This window comes from Scyliorhinus torazame, chromosome 2 (assembly GCF_047496885.1).
Source record: "Scyliorhinus torazame isolate Kashiwa2021f chromosome 2, sScyTor2.1, whole genome shotgun sequence".
In the NCBI taxonomy this organism is placed as follows: domain Eukaryota; kingdom Metazoa; phylum Chordata; class Chondrichthyes; order Carcharhiniformes; family Scyliorhinidae; genus Scyliorhinus; species Scyliorhinus torazame.
In genome coordinates, this window is record NC_092708.1 from 116086213 (window position 1) to 116109690 (window position 23478).

Consider the following 23478-nt stretch of genomic DNA (forward strand, 5'->3'; position numbering starts at 1 on the left):
TTGTTTTTCCAATTAAGGGGCAATTTCACACGGCCAATGCATCTAACCTGCACATCATTTGGGTTGTGGGGTTGAAACCCACGCAGACATGGGGAGAATGTGCAAACTCCACACGGACAGTGACCCAGGGTCGGGATTCGAACCCGGGTCCTCAGCGCTGCAGTCCCAGTGCTAACCACTGCGCCACATGCCGCCCTATGATTCTAATTAATATTGAGGAAGTTGAAATCACCTCCTATTTTTATACCCTATTATGTTTACACTTCTCCAAGACTTGTCTACAAATTTGCTCTTCCATCTCTCCTTAACTGTTTGGGGGTCGAAAGTACACTCCCTGCAACATGATTGCCCCTCTTTGTTTTTAGGTTCCACCCATAAGGCCTCAATTGAGTGCCTACTAAGATATATCATCCCTCTTCACTGTATTAATTGACTCCTTGATCAATATTGTTACACCACCTCCTCTTTTATGCCACCTCCCCCTCCGTAGAAAATTCTATACCCCGGAATGTTGAGCTGCCAGTCCTGCACCTCCCTCAACCATGTCTCTGTGAAAGCAATATTATACTCGCATGTGGTAATTATCTGGTAACCGGGAGCTCCGGTTTCCTCCCACAAGTTCCGAAAGACGTGCTGTTAAGTAATTTGGACATTGGGAATTCTCCCTCTGTGTAATAGGCGCCGGAATGTGGCGACCAGGGGCTTTTCACAGTAACTTCATTGCAGTGTTAATGTAAGCCTACTTATGACAATAAATATTATTTTTTTTAAAAAAAACTTTTTTAAGGCATTTATGATTTTATAACAAAAAATACAAATACAAATGTCAACATAATTCAGTACATAACCCAGCCAACATGGCTTATACACACAATTACCCAGTCCCTCCATCTCATCTCGCTGATCCCACCTAAACTGAACTAAACTAACTCCCTCTACCATCGCCCCCCCCCCCCCCCCCCCCCCCCCCCCCCCACCCTCACGTTCCCTAACCCCCCCTCCTAGTGTATTTGCTAACAGTTTAGTTTTCCCAGAAGAAGTCGATAAACGGCTGCCAACTCTGGACAAACCCTAACATTGATCCTCTCAGGACAAACTTAATCTCCTCAAGCCTGAGAAACCCAGCCATGTCGCTAACCCATACCCCCGATTTTGGAGCTCCCAATCCCTCCACGGTAATAGGATCCGTCTCTGGGCTACCAAGGAGGCAAAGGCCAAAATGACAGCCTCTCTCATCCCCTGGATTCCCGGGTCTTCCAACACTCCAAAAATCGCCATCTCTGGACTCAGTGTCACCCTCGTTTTTAGCACCGCGGACATGACATCTGCAAATTCCTGCCAGAATCTCTTAAGCTTCGGACATGCCCAGAGCATGTGGACATGGTTTGCGGGCCCACCTGCACACCACCCCAAAAAACCTGCTCATCCGGGACACAGTCATGTCTGCCCAGTGAACCACCTTGAATTGTATCAGTCTGAGCCTGGCATATGTTGAGGACGTGAGCATCCTCCCACAGATCCGCCTCTATTTCCTTACCCAGCTCATCTTCCCACTTACGCTTTATCTCCCCTATCTGGGTTCCCTCCCACTCCATGAACGCTTTATAAATTTCCGAGACCTTCCCCTCCCCCACTCCCGTTTTCGAAACTACCCTATCCTTTATCCCCTGGGGCAGTAAAAGCGGAAAGGTTGAAACCTGCCTTCGTGCAAAGTCCTTCACCTGTATATAACAAAACCCATTCCCTCCTGGCAGTTCAAACCCCTCCTCCAAACAAGGAAAGCTCCCATCCATGAACAGATCTCCCAGCATTTCTATCCCTGCTCTCTACCACCTCCGAGACCCCCATCCAACCTCCCCGGCACAAACCGGTGGTTGCCAGATTGGAGTCCACACTGACGCCCCCTCCACTCCCATATGCTTTCGCCATTGCCCCCAAACTCTCAGAGCCGCCACCACCACTGGGCTTGTGGAGTACCGAGCCGGCGAGAACGGCAGAGGTGCCGTTACCAGTTACTCCTCAGCTTGTGCCCTCCATAACGCCGCCTCCACCCGCTGACAATAAAGATTATTATTACTAACGCTCTCAGTTCATCAGCCTTACCCGTAAGACTCCTTGCATTAAAATAAGTACTATCCAGTCTTGCCTTATTCCCTTGTGCCTTAACATGTCTTTTTTTGCACTGGTTTCCAGACTAATTTATTCTTTCTTCTATATTTGGCTTTGCATCACCCCCCTATGTACCGCCACACTGTGACCCACCCCCTGCCAAATTAGTTTAAACCCTCCAGCAGACGTAGCAAACCTTCCTGCAAGGATGTTGATCCCACTCTGATTCAGGTGCAACCTGTCCAACCTGTGCAGGTCCCACCTTTCCCAGAAACTGATCCAATGATCCAGGAAACTAAAGCCCTTCCCCCTGCACCATCTCTTCAGCCACACACTCATCTGCTCTATCCTCCTATTCCTTTACTCACTAGCACTAGTTGGACCATAGTTAAAATCAACAAAATCAAATGCTGTCATATAAGAACCTTTTAAAAAAAAAGTTATTTATTCATGGGATTTGGTACAGTTGGCACAGCCCGCATATATTGCCCATCCCAAATTGTTCCTGTGAAGGTGGTGGCGAGCCACTTTATTGAACCATTATTGTCTGTTGCAGAGGTTTTTCATAGAACTGAATGGTTTGCTAGGCCATTTTCACGGGCAATTAAGGGTCAATCACATTGTCATCAGTTTGGAGTCACATACAGGCCAGGCCAAGTGAAGGCGTCAGCTTTCCATTCTTGAAGGCCATCTGTGAACCAGTTATACTTTTTCCAAAATCCGGTAGTTTCATGGCCACCATTACTGATAATATATTTTTATTTGAAATGTATTTAATTAATTGAATTTAAATTCAGTGGGATTTGAACTCACATCTCCAGATTATTAACCCAAACTTCGAGATTACTAGTCAGTAACATAGCCACTATGCTACTGTGCACAACACTGTGATACAGCCACAATGGGCTTCATTCACGAGAAGCTAAATTAGACAGCTACTCCAGTCCACAGCAATCTTATCCTTATGGTCAAACACTTACCACTATTATGATCTCACTTACAGCGAACATAGACGAACACCAACATTTGAGTCTCCTGCAGCATTGCTACATCTGTCTTCAAACTTTTAAGATGCGCAAGCACCCTTGACCGAGCCTCTGAACCCCCTCATGTTCCACGTGATTATCCTAACTGGGGGTCTCTCACCACCACCCCCCCCCCCCCCCCCCCCCACCCTTCTTATCCACCATCATCATACCACCGGGCCCTGCCCCATGAGCCTGACCCGTCCCTTTCCATTATTAACATCAAACCCCCTCCCCGAATTCCCCCCCCCGCACTTCCCCTCGAGAAAATCTTCCCCAGTATCGATCTTGCCCCCCCGCCCCCCCCCCCCCCCCCCCCCGCCCTGCTCGCCTCGTAGGCCCATCGAAACCTGCTAACCAGGCTCCAATGTCCGCAGCCCTCCTCTCTCCTCACCTTCGTTCACTAGCCGACTTCAGTTAGCTAGTCCGGGTAGTCCCCCTCTCCCCCCAAAAAAGCATACTGTCCCCTCCCACCCAGACCCAGAAGAAAAAGAAAAACAATCTAACCCATGCAATTCAATGAAATAACATATAGCCGTTGCAACAAAAAAAAAAAAGGAACAAAAATGCCAATCTAACCAAACAAAAACTTAAACTCTATAATAATGTGAAGTCAAGTAAGTTACAATACAGGTCAATGAAAAGAAAGTTATAACATTTATACATTTTCCAGCTTCCCAATCACAGTCCATGATCTCTCTTCCAGCTCCACTCCTCACTTCTGTCCCAAGACTTCTGCCTTCATGAACGCCTCAGCTGCCTCCACCGTTTCAAAATAAAAATCTTTGGCGTTGTACGTCACCCTCAGCTTTGCCTGGTATACCATACCAAATCGCAGTCTCTTGTTGTACAGTGCCGCCTTCACTCGTCTGAAGGTCGTTTGTCTCTTTGCCAACTTCACTGTCAAGTCCTGGTAAGTCCGAACTCTAGCACCGTCCCACTTCTGCTTCGCCCAGTTCAACACCTTCTCCTTCAAGTGGTATTTATGGAAGCAGATAATTACTGCTCTTGGCGGCTCGTTTACTTTGTGTTTAGACCTTAACGACCGATGAGCTCGGTCCAGTTCATACCGGGAGGGGTCTTCGCCCTCCCCCAACAACTCTGCCAGCCTCTTAGCAAAGTACTCCGGTGGCCTTGAGCCCTCTGCCCCTTCAGGTAAGCCCACAATTCTCAGATTTTGCAGCCTCGAGCGGTTCTCCAAGTCCTCGAGCTTTGCTCGGAGTCCTCTGTTGATCTCCACCACCCTCTGTGGTTCCTCTCCCATCGAGATGAGCTGGTCACTGTGCTGCAACATGGCCTCCTCCACTTCCATCATCCTTTAACCCTGTTCTCATACCTCAGCCGATGTCTTTGCCACATCCACCCTCACCGGGACGATTGCCTCCTCCACCAATGATCTCAGTGCGACCGCCATCTCCTTCCTCAACGCCTTCATGTGCCTCGCAAACTGCTTCTCCAGCTCCACAGCCATCACCTTGGCCATCCTTTCCACTGTAAGTAGTGCGGCCCCATCACGCGGTCCGGCATCTGCCATCTTGTCAAGTGTTTTTACTGGTCCAATCCTTTGGCGGCGAGCCTGTGTTTCCTCCCTTCTTCACAGCTGTTTTTGGCATCACTTAACCACTTAATATTTTTCACCTTCTTTCTTCAATCTCGAGATAAATAATAAAATAATATTTTTCTTTTCTTCTTTCTTTAATCTCGAGATAGATAATAAAATATATATTTTTTTTAATTGAAATTGAAAAATTACATGAAAATTATTTTTTTTATAAATTAAAAAAATATTTTTAGGAAAAAAAAAAATTTAAATTCCAAAAATCAAAGTTCAAAACATCTCCTCTCCTGGGACCGGACTTCAAACTTCCCAAACATGCATTTTCAGCGGGGGGCCACCCGCTGTGCGCTGCACCCCTCTACATTCACGCTGGTTCAGGCCTCGCCCCAGGCCACGCTCCTCCCCCGCTGCTTACTTTGGGCTTGATGCCCCTGCTCCTCTGATCACGGGGGGTCCCCACTGGCTCCAAACCAGCCCGACCCGGCTCCCGTCCCTCAGGCCCCAATGGCCGAAGAAATCCCGACCGGCGGAACCGCGGGGAAATCCCCGTAAAACACCAAAATGCCGCCAACTGGCAGGAGCGACCTCTCCAGCACGACCGCTCCGCTCGCACGCGCCACCGGAAGTCCCCATTTCCCCACATTAATTGCCAGGGCTGTTCACCACTGTATCCTCTGGTGAAATCAAATACAGATTGGATAAATACTTTGCCTAAGATCTTCACTCTGTGTGTAAGCATTATCACGATTTCCAAGGTACTTACCATTGCAATTTCACTTCCCAGTTCAACTTTGTTCTTTCTGCCTTCGGGTTCTACATGGAATTTAGTAATTTCAGAATTCTAACCTTCATTTTTTCCTTTTACCACAGATTCTACTGTCCTCCACAATTTAACTCACGATAGCTCCTATCTTTTAATCCCTTTTCAATGTCTGAGATAATTGTGTACATCAACCAGCATTTTCATCTCTTTACTGTCCCTTAAAAATATCCTGGACTATTAAGTGCAACTTTGTGACAGAAGTATTATTACATTCTCAACTTTCACCTATTCTCCATTCACCCCTAGTTCAGTCATATTAAGTAGTTTGATCATCTAACACATTCCTATTTCAAATAAAAAGTCTACCCGGAGACATTAGCATCCCATTTTTACATCCCAGACCTTCTACCATTTCCATCATTCCTTGGACTTGTTTTATACACATTCGCGGGTTAGGACTGAGGATGACAATTCACTGAAAAATAATTTCACCATGTGACAAGTTATGCACCATAAAGTTGATGCACATTAATGCAAGCTGTCGTGCCTTTGAAATTCAGGGAGGCAAGACACATTTGTATAGGCCATAAACTTTTTAAAAACAAAACTATTTAAACAAATTAAGTAGCACTCCAATTTAGAAGGGACTAAACTATCTGTTTACATTGTTGAATTTTAAATCAGTACACTGACCTTGAGTTTCCGAGAATTCTTCCAAGCAGCTCTTTCCTCTTTGCTGAATTTTACTGAAAGTGTTGCAATAGCTTGTGTGTACAATAAATTGTACAACACTTTCACAATACAGGTAAAATGTTCTGTTAAACAGACAGAAAATGTTTCAAATTGGTTAAAACAAAACGTTTGGGTAATGTTGTTGATGCAGAATAGTAATCTAGATCGCACAATTAAGAAGTAGAAGAGACATGCCATATAATATCACCAAGGACAAGCACCTGAGAAAGATGTATAGAATATATCTGCAGGACACATTGTATTAGTTAAAGTTGTGATGTATGTTGCTAGAATGAATCCAGAAAGCTTTCTTTGAAGTACAATGCAGTACTTAGGGAGAAATATTGTGGCATTTGTGGTTCTTGAAATATGGCAAAGGTTCAAATCGAAAGACAGTAGACAAATGGAAATGGCTTGTTTAATAGCAGGCTATGACAATTGTTGCCATTTTGGTCACACTGTACTCAAGTACTAGCCTTGATTGGTCCAGACATTGCAATAATTTCAGCATGTTGATGGCATGCTTACCTAAGACAAAACTAAGAAAGAAGCATGCTCTGAATTTCATCTTTTTTGCACTTGAATTTTGAAGTTGGTATCATAAATAATATCTGTGCTATGTATTCTCGATCCCTAAGCTGCCATTAAATAATGGTGGGACTGTAATCTGGCAGTGAATGAAAAAATCATGGCAGTTGTCAAGATTAATATGGGCATAACTGTAGTTCCTACAGTGAAGACTAGCTTCACATTCATTAAATTGCAGCATGTTCATTTAAGAAGCTTTTTCGGTAGGGATGCCATCTGGCAGAGGGTTGGTAACTAGATTCAAGACATTTGGCAAAATAATCAGAGGGAGATGAGGATAATATTTTTTTTGACGCTGCAAGTTATGGTGATCTGTAGTGCACTGCCCAAAAGAGCAGTAGAAGTAGATACTATAGTAACTATCTATGGGGAATTGAATTGGATTGAAAAGGAAAAACAAAATGCTGTGGACTATGGGAAAAGAGAAAGGGAGTGGGACTAACTAACTATTTAAAAGAACTGACCACAAGCTTTATGAGCTGATGCCATTCTTTTGTGTTCTAGAAAATTTGGAGTTTATCAAGGCTGGAATGTCAGCAAGTAAGGTCATTTGGAATAACTGAGTTTAGAAATAAAATCATGGATGTTTTCCATAGTAGAGAGGGTGAGGTAAGTATGGATGTTAGTAATACTCCAGAAACAAAAATAAGCCACATTGACAAAAGATGTAATGCATAATTTGAGGCTTAGTTCTGGGTTGAGCAGGACAACAAACTACTGCGATGCTGGAATCTGAAACAAAAACAGAAAATGCTGGACAATCTTAGCAGGTCTGACAGCATCTGTGAAAAGAGAACGGAGCTAATGTTTTGAGGCTGGATGAATCTTTGTCAAAGCTGTCAAATAAATTGGGCTGGATTCTCCGCCCCGCTGCGCCACCTTTCTGCCCCGACCCGCCGGCGGGATTCTCTGTTATGCCAGCCGGTCAATGGGGTTCCCCATTGCGGGGCAGCCCCCCTCCATCGGGAAACCCCCGGGTTCCAGCAAATTAAGAATCCCGCCCATAATCTGGTTCAGCCCAAATGAGTGACAGTGAGGGAGAGAGGTTTGAATTAGTGGCAAGAAACCGGAGTTCATTCTTGAGTCCTAAATTAAGCCGTTGCTGAGATAGCAGCCACATCATTGACTATACAAAATATGAGCTCATCGTGTAAGGGCTAACATATTAGCATGGGTAGAGATTTGATTAGCCAACATGAAACAGAGAGTGAGGATAAATGGGTCATTTTCAATTGACAAGAACCCGACTAGCCTGATGGAGGAAGTTAAAAAGGACCTACAGAGGTGGGGCACACTCCCACTCTCCCTGGCAGGCAGAGTGCAGACGATCAAAATGAATGTGATGTCGAGGTTCCTCTTCCTGTTTAGATCCATACCGATCTTCATCCCCAAGGCCCTCTTCCAAAACGTAGACAGCTTAATCATGGTGTTTGTGTGTGAACAAAACAAAAACAAAGAAATGTACAGCACAGGAACAGGCCCTTCGGCCCTCCAAGCCCGTGCCGACCATGCTGCCCGACTAAACTACAATCTTCTACACTTCCTGGGTCCGTATCCTTCTATTCCCATCCTATTCATATATTTGTCAAGATGCCCCTTAAATGTCCCTATCGTCCCTGCTTCCACTACCTCCTCCGGTAGCGAGTTCCAGGCACCCACTACCCTCTGCGTAAAAAACTTGCCTCGTACATCTACTCTAAACCATGCCCCTCTCACCTTAAACCTATGCCCCCTAGTAATTGATCCCTCTACCCTGGGGAAAAGCCTCTGACTATCCATTTTGTCTATGCCCCTCATAATTTTGTATACCTCTATCAGGTCTCCCCTCAACCTCCTTCGTTCCAGTGAGAACAAACCGAGTTTATTCAACCGCTCCTCATAGCTAATGCCCTCCATACCAGGCAACATTCTGGTAAATCTCTTCTGCACCCTCTCTAAAGCCTCCACATCCTTCTGGTAGTGTGGCGACCAGAATTGAACACTATACTCCAAGTGTGGCCTAACTAAGGTTCTATACAGCTGCAACATGACTTGCCAATTCTTATACTCAATGCCCCCGGCCAATGAAGGCAAGAATGCCGTATGCCTTCTTGACTACCTTCTCCACCTGTGTTGCCCCTTTCAATGTACTCCTAGATCTCTTTGACTTTCAATACTCTTGAGGGTTCTACCATTCACTGTATATTCCCTACCTGCATTAGACCTTCCAAAATGCATTACCTCACATTTGTCCGGATTAAACTCCATCTGCCATCTCTCCGCCCAAGTCTCTAGACAATCTAAATCCTGCTGTATCCTCCGACAGTCCTCATCGCGATCCGCAATTCCACCAACCTTTGTGTCGTCTGCAAACTTACTAATCAGACCAGTTACATTTTCCTCCAAATCATTTATATATACTACAAAGAGCAAAGGTCCCAGCACTGATCCCTGTGGAACACCACTGGTCACAGCCCTCCAATTAGAAAAGCATCCCTCCATTGCTACTCTCTGCCTTCTATGGCCTAGCCAGTTCTGTATCCACCTTGCCAGCTCACCCCTGATCCCGTGTGACTTCACCTTTTGTACTAGTCTACCATGAGGGACCTTGTCAAAGGCCTTACTGAAGTCCATATAGACAACATCTACTGCCCTACCTGCATCAATCATCTTAGTGACCTCCTCAAAAAACTCTATCAAGTTAGTGAGACACGACCTCCCCTTCACAAAACCGTGCTGCCTCTCACTAATACGTCCATTTGCTTCCAAATGGGAGTAGATCCTGTCTCGAAGAATTCTCTCCAGTAATTTCCCTACCACTGAAGGAAGGCTCACCGGCCTGTAGTTCCCGGATTATCCTTGCTACCCTTCTTAAACAGAGGAACAACAGTGGCTATTCTCCAGTCCTCCGGGACATCCCCTGAAGGGGGGTAAGGGGGGTAAAGAGTTCCTAAACCAACATTGCAAAGGAGGAAAATCAAAGGCATTACCAAACCTGCAGTACTATCACTGCAGCAACGGCAGAAAGAGTGAGGGGATGGGAAAACTAACCCAATTCAGAGTGGGTGCAGATGGAGGAGGCCTCCTGTGAAGGAATGACCCTCCGGGTCCTGGCTACAGTAGCACTCCCATCCCCCTCGGCAAAATACGCATCAAGCCCAGTGGTAGCGGGCTACACTGAAAACGTGGGCTGAATCAAGACAGCACTTTGGGCTGACTAGGATGTCCCCAATGGCTCCCATCTGCGGCACCCACAAATTCCCCCAGCTATGCTAGTCACTATCTTTCGGAAATGGAGTCCGGGACGGAGGCACACTGTCAGTTAGGAACTTTTACGTAGGGCACAGATTGGCGACACTGGATGAACTAACGGAGGAATGGAACTACCGACAGGACTGGAAATGACACCTGCAAATAGAGCACTTCCTCTGCAAAGAGACAGTAGGGTACCCCGGGGCCCCGGAGAGTACACTATTAGAGGACCTGATAAATATGGATAGTAAAGAAGGGGGACTCTGTGGGAAAATGTATGGACAGTTACTGGTCAGAGCCCAAACACCGCTGGACGCGACCAGGCGGAAATGGGAGGACGAACTGGGGACAGAAGTGGGGTGGGGACACTGGAGCGAGGCACTGAACAGGGCCAACTCAACCTACACCTGCACAAGGCTCAGCCTCATGCAGTTCAAAGTGGTGCACAGAGCGCACCTGACCAGAACCCGAATGAGCAGATTCTTTCCGGAGCTACAGGACAAATGTGAACGGTGCCAGAGGGGCCCAGCCAACCACACCCACATGTTCTGGGCTTGTCCCAAACTTGTTGGGTTCTGGACAGCCTTCTCCAAGGCAATGTCCAAGGTTTTGGGGTAAGGGTGAAGCCATGCCTAAACGTGGCAATCTTCGGGGTATCGGAGCAGCCAGAGTTACACATGCGGAAGAGGCCGACGCCTTAGCTTTCGCTTCCTAGTTGCACGTCGAAGAATCCTGCTCGGCTGGCGATCAGCAGCACCACCCACAGCTGCAGACTAGCTCGCTGACCTCTCGGAATTTCTCCACCTGGAGAAGCTTAAGTATGCCATCCGAGGGTCGGAGGAAGGCTTCTTAAACGTATGGGGGCAGTTCGTCGGCCTCTTCCAGAACCTGTTCGAGGCCAGCAACAATGAATAGATAGGGAAATGGGAAAGGTAGAAAGAAAAGGAAGAGGAAAAAGAAAAAGAAAGTCGGGGGGACCATAGGAATGCGCAACCCGGGGGGAAAGGGGTGGGGGGGGGGGGGTGGGGGAGATGTTAAAGGGCTGGAGAGGCTTAAAAGGGACAACACGGGAGGGAGAGGGCAACCCCCCCCCCCCCAACCCAGTTACAGGGGGAAACATGGCCGAAGCTGACGTGGGAAGTAAAGGTGGGGGGGTGGGGAAGAGAACCCCCCCCCACCAAGCCGACCAGGGGGGGGACACAAGGAGGGGGTGGTTGGGAGGGGGACAGGGAGGGTCAGGCTGGGGGGGGGGGGGGGGCGAAAGGGGACCACACGCCGAGCCAAATGATGACAGACTGTATATAGGAGAATTTAAGGGCAGGGAAAAGGCAAAACCTTTCTGGATTGTATAGCCAGCAATGTACATAATTGTTTATCATTTTTGAAAATGCCAATAAAAAGATTTCAAAAATAAAACATACATTTTTTTTTTCGATTGACAAGCTGTAACTAAAGGAATGTCGCATGAATCAGTACTGGGACTTCAGCTATTTAGAATCTATATCAATGACTTGGATGAATGGACTAAATGTATGGTGGCTAAATGTTCTGATTACACAGGAATGGGTAAAAGTTGTGAAGAGGACCTAAGTAGTCTGCAAAGGGCAGATATTAAGATATTGGCAGAGTGCAATGTGGGAAAATGTATACTTGTACACTTTGGCAGGAAAAGTGGAAAGCAGTATATTATTTAAATAGAGCGAAATTGCAGAACTCTGAGGTACAGTTGGGCGTCCTGATACATCTGGTTCACTAAGGTCCTTTAGAGGAGGATATCTTGCCATGTTACATGCAAATCCCGACCCACAGCAATAGGGTTCACTCTTTCCTCTGAAACAGCCTAGCAAGACATTCAGTTCAAGGGCAATTAGGGATGGGTAACAAATGCTGACCTTGTCAGTGATGCCCACATCCCTGAAAGAATAAAAAGAAATGAATCACAAGAAGTTAGTATGCAGCTACAGCGAGTGATTAGGAAGACAGTTGGAAGGTAATCATTTATTGCAAGGGAAATGGAATATAGAAGTAGGGATGTTTTGTTATTGTTGTACACAACATTGGTGAGACTGCATCTGGAGTGTGCAGGTTTGGTCTCCTTACTCAAGAAAGGATCTAATTGTATTAGCAGTTCAGAGAAGGTTCACTCTACTAATAGCTTTCCTTGGCTAGGGATTCTGTGCCCAGAGGGCACAGTCTCAGAATAAGGGGCAGACCATTTAAGACACAGATGAGGAGAAATTTCTTCACTCAAAGGGTGATTAATCTATGGAATTTTCTACCTCAAAGGGCTGTGAATGCTCAATCATTGAACATGTGCAATACCAAAATCAATAGATTTCTAGATACTAATGACGTCAGGGATAGCGTATCAAAGTGGCATTGAAGTAGGTGCTCAGCTTTGATCTAACTGAATGGTGGAGCAGGTTGATGGGCTGAATGACTACTGCTCCTGTTCCTATGATTCCTGGGATGAAGGGGTTATCTTATGAGGAAAGGATGGATAGGTTGGGCCTGTATTCATTGGAGTTTAGAAGAATGAGAGGTGATCTTATTGAAACATATATTATTCTAAGGAGACTTGACAGGATGGATGCACAAGAGGGTCTTTCCTTTTGAGAGAGAGAGGCTAGAATTATGGGGCACCATTTAAAAATAAGGATCTCCCACTGAAGACGTAGATAAATCTTTTTCTCAGTCTGTGGAATTCTCTTTCCCAGAGTGCAATGATGACAGGGTCATTGAATATTTTTAGGGGGGGGGGGGGGGGCGGGGGAGGAGAGAAAGGCAGAAAAGTAGAGCTGAAGCCACAATCAAACCAGCCATGATGCTATCAAATGATAGAGCAGGCTTTAGGGACCAAATAGCTCACTTATGCCCTTAATCAGTATGCTTGTATCAGGAAGGCCCAAACAAATAGTTTTGATCTTCCCCAGGTGCAGTTAGAAGAACAATGTAGTATATTTTCATCACTTCATGCTGGCAGGTAGTTCCCACAGCATAGAAGTTGTTGTGTTGGCGGAGAGAAGTGAAAGAGGTAGATATGGATAGTCGAGCATACGTATGGAAACTGTCCCTTCTGCTTGTGGGTGATACTGCTGCAGCATAATACATTGATGAAAAGAAGGAAGGGGCCCAGAACTGATTCTTCAAGAACTCATTTTGGATATGTGCTGACTGAATTTGCATAATATAAGGGCAGTCCCCACTTTATATATAAAGCATAGGGGGATGCAAAAACCATCAGTCAGATTTCTAAAAGATTTAACTTGGTCTTCTCATTCTGCGATTGCACATAATTCCATCAAGCCCACTGCTCAATTGTGTTGGTCATCCACACAGTATACTTTTCCTATTTCAAATGAGAAATTATTCATATTGCAGAGCATAGTGTCAATAAAAGTGGTGATCAGATGGCTGGTGAGCATGAGAGTTAAGTAACTCTTTGAATATACTAATCAAGTCAAGTAGCCATAGTCCCGAATGACCATAGGCTGCTTCTCCCCCTTTGAGGGGGAAAGAACTGACTGCTGGTGATTTAACCTGAGGATCACTTCACCTCAGGAGAGCGACAATGTTGAGAAGACGAGCCTTAATGAATAACCTCAGCCGGTACAGGAATTGAACTACGCTGTTGGCCTCGCTCTGCATCACAAAACAGTTGTCCAGCCAGCAATCAAAACCAATATTTGGATCACCTAAAGAATGTCACATGTCCAATTAAACAGCTGAAAACATACAGACTAAGAATCCAACTTCATGGCAAGTTTGGTATATTTTGGGAAATAAGAGGTTTAATACTTTGATTCCAAGGGAGGAATTAAGAGAATCGTTAGCACCATAGAATGGAGTTCAATACACAGTTTGTTTTGAAACAAAAATGGTGATTGGATAGGTTACTATCCAAGATACATAAGATAAAGATGCATGGCATTAAGGGGAAAGTAGTAGCATGGATAGAGGATTGATTAATTAATAGAAAGCAAAGAGTGGGGATTAATGGGTGTTTCTCTGGTTGGCAATCAGTAGCTAGTGGTGTCAGTGATCAGTGTTGGGCCCACAACTGTTCACAATTTACCTAGATGATTTGGAGTTGGGGACCAAGGGCAATGTGTCCAAGTTTGCAGACGACACTAAGATAAGTGGTAAAGCAAAAAGTGCAGAGGATACTGGAAGTCTGCAGAGGGATTTGGATAGGCTAAGTGAATGGGCTAGGGTCTGGCAGATGGAATACAATGTTGACCAAATGTGAGGTTATCCATTTTGGTAGGAATAACAGCAAAAGGATTATTATGTAAATGATAAATATTAAAACAAGCTGCTGTGCAGAGAGACCTGGGTGTGCTAGTGCATGAGTCGCAGAAAGTTGGTTTTCAGGTGCAACAGGTGATTAAGAAGGCAAATGGAATTTTGTCCTTCATTGCTAGAGGGATGAAGTTTAAGACTAGGGAGGTTCTGCTGCAATTGTATAAGGTGTTAGTGAGGCCACACCTGGGGTAGTGTGTTCAGTTTTGGTCTCCTTACTTGAGAAAGGACGTACTGGCAACTGGAGGGTGTGCAGAGGAGATTTCACTAGGTTAATCCCAGAGCTGAAGGGGTTGGATTACGAGGAGAGGTTGAGTAGACTGGGACTGTACTCGTTGGAATTTAGAAGGATGAGGGGGGATCTTATAGAAACATATAAGATTATGAAGGGAATAGATAGGATAGATGCGGGCAGGCTGTTTCCACTGGCGGGTGAAAGCAGAACTAGGGGGCATAGCCTCAAAATAAGGGGGAAGTAGATTAGGACTGAGTTTAGGAGGAACTTCTTCACCAAAGGGTTGTGAATCTATGGAATTCCTTGCCCAGTGAAGCAGTAGAGGCTCCTTCATTAAATGTTTTTAGATAAAGATAGATAGTTTTTTTGAAGAATAAAGGGATTAAGGGTTATGGTGTTCGGGCCGGAAAGTGGAGCTGAAAAGATCAGCCATGATCTCATTGAATGGTGGAGCAGGCTCGAGGGGCCAGATGGCCTACTCCTGCTCCTAGTTCTTATGTTCCTATACAATTGAGATAGCACAGCAGGTTCACATTCATCAACTTGTTTAAGATTTGATCAAATCTTCACTCTGATCCTTTTTATCCATTAGCATGTTTTCTGCTTTTCACTCCAATGGAGCATCACCTGTTACCATGAATAGCTGAAACATTTTCAAAATCAGTACATGGAAAACAATATTGATATGGCTGGTAAAATTAAACTGCTGGTCAATTGTGACCCACAAGACGATGATGCTGGAGGCCTCAGCAATTATGGTGTCATTAAGGGTCAGGGGGAGGTAGCTGGGAATCTTATTGGCAATGATCATTTGTGACCTACAGATATAACTTGCCATTTTTCAGTTCAATCCTGTACGTTATCCAGGACTACAAACGTTGGCATGAATTTCTTTATTATCTGAATGGAATTGAACATTTTAGAATCAGAGAACAGTCCTCTTATAATACAGGGATGGTCATTGGTGAAGAATCTGAAGATGCTTCGGCAGAGGCCCCGAAGAAATCTTGTAGTGCCCTGTTAGCATTAACTGGCCCTTGACAACTGTGTATGTGCATCCCTTTGTTTGTCAGTTGTGATTATAGTCTCTGAAGGGTGTCGTAGGGTTCCTTAAGTGCATTGCTTATACAATCATTCACATAACCTATTTCCGCTGTTTAGAATATATTTGCAATGGCAATAATACACCTAAGGGTCAAGGGAACCAGCCAGTAAGCAAAAGGTGGAATTAAAGCAAATATATTTTAGCCAATTGTTACAAAAAGCATATTATTGTTCTGGAGAAATATTTTAGTTCAAAGAACATTGTTAGTGCTTAATTCTGTGTTTTGCCTTTGGGAATAAGATTTATAACCATAGTTTGGAATACAGGGATTTATCACCATGGTCTCACTGAAAGAAATCAGCAAGGGGTAGATACTTAATCCCCTGAAAATGACTCACAGATGTCAAGCCGATCATGCTACAAAAGAAGATGTGATGACAAGTCTGGTCAAAGGCTACAATGTAAAGTTACAATTCATGTGCAGAACCACTCGCTCAAACTACTGCCTAGTAACCAGTTCCAGGAATCCATTTTTCTCAAATACATTATTAACTGGTCACAGAACTGAGAAAAATACAATGCATGTGAATGATTGTTCGTAACATTTTGAATCTCATTTGCATTATGAAAGCTGAAAAACATCTAAGAGTTTTGAGCTTTTGAGGCATACTGAACTTCTTGCTGATATTTTTGAACATTAAGAAGTTCTCAACGTTCTTCCTTTTCCTTTACTGGGTTTCCCCAAACAAATGTCTTCTTGTCAAAGGGGATGGGTATGCTACATCCTCAAAAGCATCTTCCAGAACAGCTTTGAAGCTAGGAAGTGTGCTAATGTGGCCAAAATGACTTTCCCTTTAATATGGCCTTGCTCGGTGAGGTAGTTAGCGAGCAAGACTTTGGGCAGGATATACCGACCACCCCTCCGAGTGTTTTAAGGCAGCAGAGGTGACAGCACCCCTCGTCGCCAGGAAACCAGTGCACAGGTGAGGGACCGGAATTTCCCGCCAGCGTGGACAGCCGGTAAATCCTGCCCTTTGTTTTCCTGTAAATAATTAAACAATTTCCTGAAATAACAAATGTGAATCATCAATGTCGAATAGTACTTCTGTGCTCCCAAAAGAGCTCATTTTAAAGCGTCTTATAAAAAGATGTTAAGTCATTACAATGGCATAAATATGTGCAGTTAAAATCAGTTATACATCAGTTAGCCAATAGTGACTAATATATATGAGGAGAGCCAAGCTGGCAAAATTAGATTTTATATTATAATATTTTTTCATCTCATCTAAGTATTACCTTGATGGGACCAAAGACACATACTTTTGTCTGCTGTTTATTATTCTAATTCAAAATATATTTCACTGTTATCTCTGTGAACCTGTTTCCTTGAAATACTCCATACCACGAATCATAAATGGGTTGTTCCTAAACAATCTCAACAATGAATATTTGACAACACTGTAACCAAAGGAAAAATGTAGAACCAATGGGGAAAAAGAAGTAAGAATTGTTCTTTCATCTCCCAGGTTTGAAACTGAAACACTCTGTGTTGGCACATTTGAACAGTTTCATCCATTTTTTTTTGGAGAAATCCACACAAAGATTGACAATGTGGCAATCTTGGACAGAATAATTTTGGTTCGTATTATAAATGGGGGGGGGGGGAATGCTCACATAGAGACAGAAGAAACTGAGAATGCTTTTCTGAGGTTAGGTTCCAGATACATGACTGAACAGAGCTCAGCTTTACTTCGTATCTGGCTTATATGGGAGCATTCAATGCCGGCACTAGGTATCAGCAAGTAAAAATGTCACTACTGGAGAAATTTAGCACATCGTCACTCACTTTATCAAGCAGAGCAATTCATCTTAAAATATAAATTAAATGGTGGAATAGGCACTTAACCAAAAGTGTGCATTATTATTATAAATAAAATATGGTTTCCAAGTAATGAAATATATTTTGTGGGGAAATTTTGCAACCGGCATGGTAGAAGCAGGAAAGACCAACTTAAGTTGCTGAAATGATGATGCATATTATTAAATGGATAATGCTGAAGTCACAAAACATCATTGTTTTCTCCATCCCACCCCGAGAGACAAATGCCCAGGAATATTAACCTCCTAGATCAGTTAAAGGAAAGGATAGTGCATTCCCATCACAAAAGAAAAGCACCAACGTGGAGATTAACAAGGGATCATATCCCCTCTGATAGCTAGTTGCACTTTACCTTGTTTCTAACTGCTCTACATTCCCTAGCTCAACATATCTTGTTCAATGGAATAGCCTTATTTGCATCCCAAAATCTGTAACACGTTTCATTATTTTGTAGATGCGTGTGCATATATGCCAGCATGACACATTGCTATGGCAACAAGGTCAGAGGCTTTGAAGGAAGGCAGACAGCCAGTTCATACTTCACTGCCTCCAAATTTGTTCCCTGAAACTGCTCCAGAGGTGGTGTTCATACATCCTGTAATAACTTCAAATTATAGAGGAAGGATAAAAGTGCATACTGATTTTTTGTGTTGTCATTAGCACAGTATAAAAGATATTACAGTGACAGTATTGTAGCTTTTATGTACCACATCCTCTCTCACCCTTTCTGTTGGATCTCACTTGCTTTCCCAAAAGTTTTATGCCCGGACTGATATAATCAAATCCTTACATAAAACATTGTTACAAGAGAGCATGTATACATATTTACCTAAATCGTAATGAGAATTTCAACCGCAATGGAAGTGCAATTGAATCTTAAAGATCATTGTTACTCCATTTAACTATTGCTCTACTAACAATCCCTTATTTCTAATACTATTATCAGACTGAATCTAAAAAGGACCTGCCGTCCAATACATCATCCTTTAACAAATATCAACTGTTGTGCACTAACATGCACACTAAAATGATTTAATGCAATGTTTCCTCAGAGGAGAGCTCCTAATCTCATTTAACTTCTCCCTTTTCCATTTGACGATAGCAAAAAACCCAAATTTTAACAGTCCCCAAAATGTGAAGCAAGGTTTTAATATTTCAAAACCAGCAGCCTTCTAGACTACCTAAATAATTTTATCCGCGAGAAGCACACATTTGCTATTGGAGCTGTCCATAAGAGCAGAAGAAATAGGAACAGGAGTAGGCCCTTCGGTGCCTTGAGCCTGCTCCATCATTCAACAGGATCATGGCTGATCTGACATTCCCCACTTTCCTGCCCTTTCCCCATAGCCCTGGATTCCCTCACTGATTAGGAATCTATCTATCTCAGCCTTAAATAAACACAAGCAGCGGAATTCTCCGTCGGTGAGATCCGCCGGCCCGCCGGCAGGGCACCCGCGCCCGCAGGTTTCCCGACGGTGTGGGGTGGCCACAATGGGAAACCCCATTGGCCAGCTGCGGGAGAATCCTGCTGCCGGAAGGGGCGCGCCAGAAAATGTGGCTGGCAGACGGGAGAATCCCGCCCCAAGACTCTGCCCCCATAGCTCTCTATGGCAAGGTGTTCCAAAGACTCACAACCCTCAGAGAAAAAATTTGTCCTCATCTTAGTCTTAAATTGGCACCCCTTTATTCTGATACTATGCCCTCTGGTCCTAGATGCTCCCATGAGGGGAATCATCCTTTCAGCGTTTATCCTGTCAAGCCCCTTAAGAATCTTATTTGGTTCAATAAGATAACCTCTCATTCTTCTAAATTTCAACGAGTAGAGTCCCAACCTGTTTAACCTTTGCTCATGACAGACCGGCAATCATCCTAGTGACCCTTTCTGAACTGCCTCCAATTAAATAATATCTTGCCTTAAAAAAGGGGCCCAAAACTGCTAACCAGTCGTCTCACCAGTACATAGTACAGTTGCAGCAAGACTTCCCTACTCTTATGCTCCAATCCCCTTGAAATAAGAGCCAACATCCCATTAGCCGTCCTGATTACCTGCCGATACATCTTTTACTCAACTGCAAGTGAGCCTTAAACTCTGCACAATTTGGGGAAGAATTAACATTTCAAATGTGCAGAAGTCTGAGCTCAGCGAAAATTCATTCCAATATCTATAAAGAAAACAAAAATCATACTGACTGAAACTCATATATGCAAGGGTGGGAAAGAGAAAGAGTTAAAAGGCAGAGCAAAGGAAGGGGCTCTAAGATGTAAAACAGAAATTTTAAATGGGCAGTGAAAAAGGACCAATAACCGGATACTCGATAACCAGATTCTAGGAATGCTTGATTCTGAGTGCAAGAAATGAAATATGTCCCAATTGTAAGCACTGGAAACCCTCACTTTAAGTACAAAGATTCACCTAAATAGTTGGAAAATTTCATTGCAAAAGCATTCCTTTTTTATTATTTCACAAAAAAATTATTGCTTAAATAACAATGTGCTCGTTAACTCTCTAGTGCTATATTGTTGACAGGGACGGATGAGAATAGAAGCTCCCCACATCACAGATCCAGTGCCACTCACTGATGGAGGCAGGGGTGCAGTGTGGACTGCAACATATTGAGAGGAGTGGCTGAGGGGTGGGGTGGGGTGTGGGGTGACATGTGGCGGGTGGAGCTGAAGGGCAACTCAGGGTCACCATGTAGCCTGTTGGATTTGGGTGGGCAAGGGAATGCTCGTCTTGCTAACATGGCTTGTCTTTCCTCTCCCTGCAGAGATTTTTTTTTAAATTTGTTCATGGAGTACGAGCATCGCTGGCTGGTCCAGCATTTATTGCCCATCCCGGAGGGCATTTAAGAGTCAACCACATTGCTGGATCTGGAGTCACATGTAGGCCAGACCAGTTTAGGCCGAAAGATTTCCTTCCCTAAAGGACATTAGTGAACCAGATGGGTTTTTAACGGCAATCGATAATGGCCTCATGGTCATCTTTAGACTTTTAGTTCCAGATTTTTTTTTTTATTGAATTCAAATTTCACCATCTGCCATGGCGGGATTCAAATCCAGATCCCCAGAACATGCCTTTGGGTCTCTGGATAACTAACCCAGCGACAATACCACTACGCCACTGCCTCCCCCGAATGATTTTTTGAGGATTTGATTTATTCATTGCTACGTGTACCGAAATACAGTGAAAAGTATTTTCTGCGGCAAAGGAAACACACACAGTAGACAAAAAGATTGTAGATAGTTACAGTGAATGCGAAAAAGTACACAGTATATGAATGAATTTCAGCATTGTCATAGGAGTGTCCCTTTAAGAAATGTTTTCGTCTTATCACATGGCTTCTGTGATGTCATTGTGTGGGTGGAGCTGCACTGTGGCTCTGAGTTTTTACTTTCGTTTTTGAGTTGTGAGTTGGGCTGTGGCTCTGAGTTTTACTTTCACATTGAGTTTGAACTGGTTTGTACAGCAAAGGTTGAAAAAGAAGGGTTCTCTCTCTGCATTTTAAAAGCTGTTTCCAGACTGCTTGATAACTTGAAAAGAAATAACTGTTTTCTGGAAGGAATCGAAACCTGCTGTTTGGGAAAGGACTTGTGTGCTGTGTGCTGGGCCACACCTTTGAAAAGGGTTTTCTGGTTTATCGGATCTTGTTATTAAATTGGAACACCTTAAGGGGCAAAGATATTAAGGGTTATACATAGAGTACTGTAGCTGTGTGGGGTATTTATGTTGGTAGTTGATAAAAATGCTTACCATATGTGTTTATTAAAAAGTTAACTAAATTTGTAGAATAAACGTTGCTTTTGATTAGAAGTGCTTAAGGCCTCTGTTGAATAACACCTGAAAGGCAGGCCACTGTGCTCATCGTAACCAAATTCAATAAATAGCTGTAGGTCAGATGAACTCCCATGATATACTTTCGAGTTTTCTAAACCCTGGCCCATAACAGCGTACAGCTAGCAATGATCGCTGTCCATCTGACCACAGCTGGCATTACAGATGCAGAGACCGGAAGAACAGGGCCTGCTCAGGAAGAATGCTGCCCAAGAGGAGCCACCCCAGAAGAGCAAGGGCCAGTCGGTGAGGCTCCAGTGCCTGCCGTTCAACAGGCCGAGGAAGGATGTGGGAATGAGGCGCCGCTTGAGGGCACGTGTATACCGTTGGCACCTGTCCTTTGAGGAGCTGCCGGATCATGTGTGCCACCGCCGACTCCGGCTCAACAGGCAGACCGTGCGTTACCTGTGCCAATTGGTGGCGCACCTGGCACTGCGGGGGTAAGGAGGAGGACAACCCCTCCGGTGGCCTTCAAGGTGATGGTCGCCCTCAACTTTTATGCCTCTGGGTCTTTCCAGGGGTCGAGCGGGAACCTGTCTGAGAGCTTACATCCGCAGACATTCGCACACAGGGGCATCCGCCTACGAGCATCGGCTCATCAATAGGAAGGGGTTCCACTCCCTGAATGTGCAGTTGGTGTGCGACCACCACATCATGCACATCTGCGCCCAATACCCATGCAGCACGCATGATGCATATATCCTGGTTGGTTCCTGGCACCTTCGAGGCGCTCTCTCCGGTGACGGGCTGGCTCTTGGGTGACAAGGGTTACCTGCTGAAATCTTGGTTAATGACGCCTGTGCAGAGAACAAGAACAAAGAAATGTACAGCACAGGAACAGGCCCTTTGACCCTCCAAGCCCGTGCTGACCATGCTGCCCGACTAAACTACAATCTTCTACACTTCCTGGGCCCAACTGATGTGGAAACCTGTTATATGTTACCCATGCAGCAATTAGGAATGTCATTAAGCAGTTCATCGGCATCCTCAGGATGTAATTCGGAAGCCTGGATCGCTCTGGTGGGGCTCTTAAATATAGCCCCAGGAGGGTCTCTAACATCTGTGCTGGCCTGCTGCGTCCTGCACAACAGCGCACAGCAGAGGGGAACATGTTGGTGAAGGAGGAAGAACACTAGGCTTCATCTGATGAGAAGGATTAGGAGGATGGCCAGAAAGAACTGGACAGGGAGCCCGGGCTGGCATGGCAGGCCATGTCGTGTCCCACCTCTCCATACCACGCCCACCCTTTCCCATTGTGGTGCTCCCTTCCTCATTGCTGCTCACAACCTTCCCTGTCCCCTGCTCCCTTCACAGCAAATTCCCCGTCTCTCCTCCCTTCACTATATCTTCCCTATCCTACTGTCCTTCACCCCATCTCACCCTCCCCCCTCTGAGGGCCCTACCACCATCACCACAGGGTGTTGGCCCGGACAGGCAGCATCAGCGGGTCTTGTCCATGGGCCGGACGATGATGATGACTCACTGCGAGAGGAGCTCTGGTGCTCCTCATCATTTGGCAAAGTCTGACTCCTTGCTTTGGGATCACATTCCACTGCCTGCCCGGGTTATCCCTGCATGTGCGCTGATCATTCCATTTCACGAGCCCATATATCCTTTGTGGGGGGCGGTTATGGAGATGGTGAGCTGTGACGGGTCACTCACTGCGTAAGCTGTCATACAAGGCGGCCTCATACATTTGGTCCCATTCCCTGCCACCTCTCTGAAGGTGACCCCAGGTGGAATGTTGAAGTACCCTGGAAACCCTGCCCATGCCATCCTCCAACACCCCCCCCCCCCCCCCCCCCACGCACACAACCACCCTCCCACAACCTCCATCTGGCACACCCTGTACACTCTACACTCAGCCCAGCCCATCCCTAACACTCCTCAGACAGAGGATTGAGGCAGGTTGGAATGTTGGTGAAAAGGTGTTTAATGGTGACTACATACATTGATGTGCCCTGACCCCCTAACTCTAACTTATGTACTGTACCCGGGCCAAATTAGCTAGTGTCTAACTTTCTAATTTTCCGTACTCTAACACTCCTTCTTGCTGTAATCCCAAACAGCACATCAGACATGGAGGTGACCTGCTGTGTTTCTAGCCCTCTTATGTGAGATGCCTTTGGCGGCCATCCTCTGGAGCACCTGGCCCTGGATGGGCCTGGCGACCTTTGGC

The 23478-nt window shown here is 45.0% G+C and overlaps 1 protein-coding gene across 4 annotated transcripts in view; it reads right to left on the bottom strand.

Annotated features, from left to right (window-relative positions):
* Window positions 1-23478, bottom strand: part of ubr3 (ubiquitin protein ligase E3 component n-recognin 3) — a 606570-nt gene that overhangs the window by 71476 nt on the left and 511616 nt on the right. For all 4 annotated transcript variants that reach the window (XM_072475854.1, XM_072475858.1, XM_072475857.1 and 1 more), the window contains one exon: window positions 6149-6270. In XM_072475854.1, coding sequence (XP_072331955.1) covers window positions 6149-6270 — 122 coding nt within the window. The remainder of the gene's footprint in view (window positions 1-6148; window positions 6271-23478) is intronic.